The sequence below is a fragment of the Clupea harengus genome, chromosome 1 (assembly GCF_900700415.2).
Source record: "Clupea harengus chromosome 1, Ch_v2.0.2, whole genome shotgun sequence".
Lineage (NCBI taxonomy): Eukaryota > Metazoa > Chordata > Actinopteri > Clupeiformes > Clupeidae > Clupea > Clupea harengus.
In genome coordinates this window covers 3,963,032-3,965,531 of record NC_045152.1, presented here as the reverse complement: position 1 = coordinate 3,965,531, position 2,500 = coordinate 3,963,032, and the positions used below count along the sequence as shown (strand labels likewise).

The following is a 2,500-nucleotide window of genomic DNA, read 5'->3' as shown; positions in this document are numbered from 1 at the left end:
AGCGTGTGGATGACGGTAATGAGGAGGTGCGCGTGTCGGCTCTGAAGGCTCTGGGCGTCTGGCTCTCCTCTCTGGGTAAAAACTACAACTCCCAGAGTAACCAGCCACACCTGGAGTTCCTCTTTCAACAGCTCCTGCTCTACCTGGACGATCCCGACTCCAGGGTGCAGGAAGCAACATTTGGTGAGTTACAGAACGGGGCAGATGGGACACTGGAGGACTGAACGGCGCGTTTTGAACACACAGTTGCCGTGTTGCTTTTCTAGGCATCTGTGAGTCTAATTCATAGCTATGTACTGTATCCACCTCCTCCACCTACGTATATCTCCTCTTGAGAAAGAGCTTGTTAGCATGGCTAACATCTAGCACATGACGCGGAATACAACAGGGTGCATATGAGTGTGTTTGGGTGACGGGTCTCTTGGGTGTATCTGAGGCCCTGACCTCTTGTGCTCCAACGCGGAGAGTTTGCGTAACGGCGCAGACCCCAAGCAGCGCCCTCAGCCCCCATGATTTACAGCCGCGGGTGATCGTCATCCTGTCACCACCTCTTAAAGTCGAAGCCCAGGGGTCCTGGCCGGTACACACACACACACACACACACACACACACACACACACACACGTGAGCGTTTAGGATGTGTATGTCCAAAGCATCAGAGCATCCCTCACCTCCTCCAGATGGGCACTCCCTGCAGCTCAGGGTCACCCCCCCCCCCACCCCACCCCACCCCACCCCTTCTCCAGCTGCTGCAGAGCTGAGCGGGACGGGCCCGGAGATTAGGAGTGGGAGCTGCAGCCGTGAGGAAGAGGAGAGGAGAGGAGAGGAGAGGACAGTAGATATAACAGTGCTGATGAAGATGGTGCTGTGGTGATAGCAGGGACTGAGGTCAGGGGTTCATGAAGGCTGGAGATTGGGAGAGGTGTACCCAGAATCCCCCTCACTCTTGGCCCTCAGCTTCCTCTCTGTCAGGTTAAAGCTGCTCATACATCCAGCTGCCTCAGCCCATTAATCACACACACACACACACACACACACACACACACACACACACACACACACACACACTCACACTCACACAGACATACGGTCACAGCACGCCCTGATGCGCATCCTCCACAGAGCTTTCAGAGTGCTTCCTGGGGGACGGTGGTGTCTGGGAACCTCTCAGCACCTTCATCACACACACACACACACACACACACACACACTCTCTCACACACACCATGACACGCCACAGTTGAGGGTAATCATCCCCACATGGAGATGGGAGTAGGAGCCTGCCCAATGTTTATTGTGGTAGAAAGGCTGACAGTGACTCATCCCTCATCATACTGCCTTTGTTGTGTGTGTGTGTGTGTGTGTGGGGGGGTGTGTGTGGGGGGTGTGTGTGTGTGTGTGTGTGTGTGTGTGTGTGAGGGGTTTTGGGTGTAGACACGTACATTTTGAGTGTGTGAATATCGGATCTATCTGATCTCGTGTGTGTGTGTGTGTGTGTGTGTGTGTGTGTGAGTGAATGTGCATCCCGAGATCCTGACGACCAAAAACTGACCAAATAAATTCACTACTGGCGAGTTTACCTTAGCTTTGCCACTTTAAAACAGTAGTCTAAGGCATCTTAGCTCTGCCACTTTAAAACAGTAGTCTAAGGCATCTTAGCTTTGCCACTTTAAAACAGTAGTCTAAGGCATCTTAGCTCTGCCACTTTATAACAGTAGTCTAAGGCATCTTAGCTCTGCCACTTTATAACAGTAGTCTAAGGCATCTTAGCTCTGCCACTTTAAAACAGTAGTCTAAGGCATCTTAGCTTTGCCACTTTATAACAGTAGTCTAAGGCATCTTAGCTCTGCCACTTTATAACAGTAGTCTAAGGCATCTTAGCTTTGCCACTTTATAACAGTAGTCTAAGGCATCTTAGCTCTGCCACTTTATAACAGTAGTCTAAGGCATTCAAGGCATCCCATGGAAGTGTAGACCGCAGACTAGGAAGATTAGGGGTTTGCACCGAACTGAATACCCCTCCCTCAGCCCCTTCACAGTGCGGAGGAGAGTATACAGTGCCCATCAGGGAGCAGTAGCTGCTTCAAAAGTGATCGCCTACGAACGCATCGAGTTACCATATGTCAAGTGATGAGATTACTATAGATAAATATTTAGACATGATGTATTCAGTTATTTAGTCTGTAAAACTATAGGGCAAAGCTGCCATGAACATTGTGGTTGGCTGTGTTAGTTGTTGGCTGACACGAGCTCCAGAGCTTTTCTGTTTAACGTTATTGGGAATAATTATTAGCAGCTGTGTGACCTGATCTCTGTAACGTCACCGGGTCTTTTGGGTCCAAATAACAAAGATATAAATTCTAGTTTTGGGGCGCATAAATGTAAAATTACAATCCTGGTAGCAATTAGATCATTTTTCAACATTGTGTTACGTAACGATGCCTGCGCAATCAAACAACAATTTGAATTTAGATTGAAATACCTCTGGCTAAATGACCTG

At 49.1% G+C, this 2,500-nt stretch overlaps 1 protein-coding gene across 3 annotated transcripts in view; it reads left to right on the top strand.

Moving 5' to 3' along the window:
- The window catches only part of LOC105897419 (dynein axonemal assembly factor 5), a 40,587-nt gene that overhangs the window by 34,493 nt on the left and 3,594 nt on the right, over positions 1-2,500 (top strand). For all 3 annotated transcript variants that reach the window (XM_031564796.2, XM_031564789.2, XM_031564784.2), the window contains one exon: positions 1-183. This exon is cut by the window's left edge and continues 9 nt beyond it. In XM_031564796.2, the coding sequence (XP_031420656.1) occupies positions 1-183 (183 nt within the window). The remainder of the gene's footprint in view (positions 184-2,500) is intronic.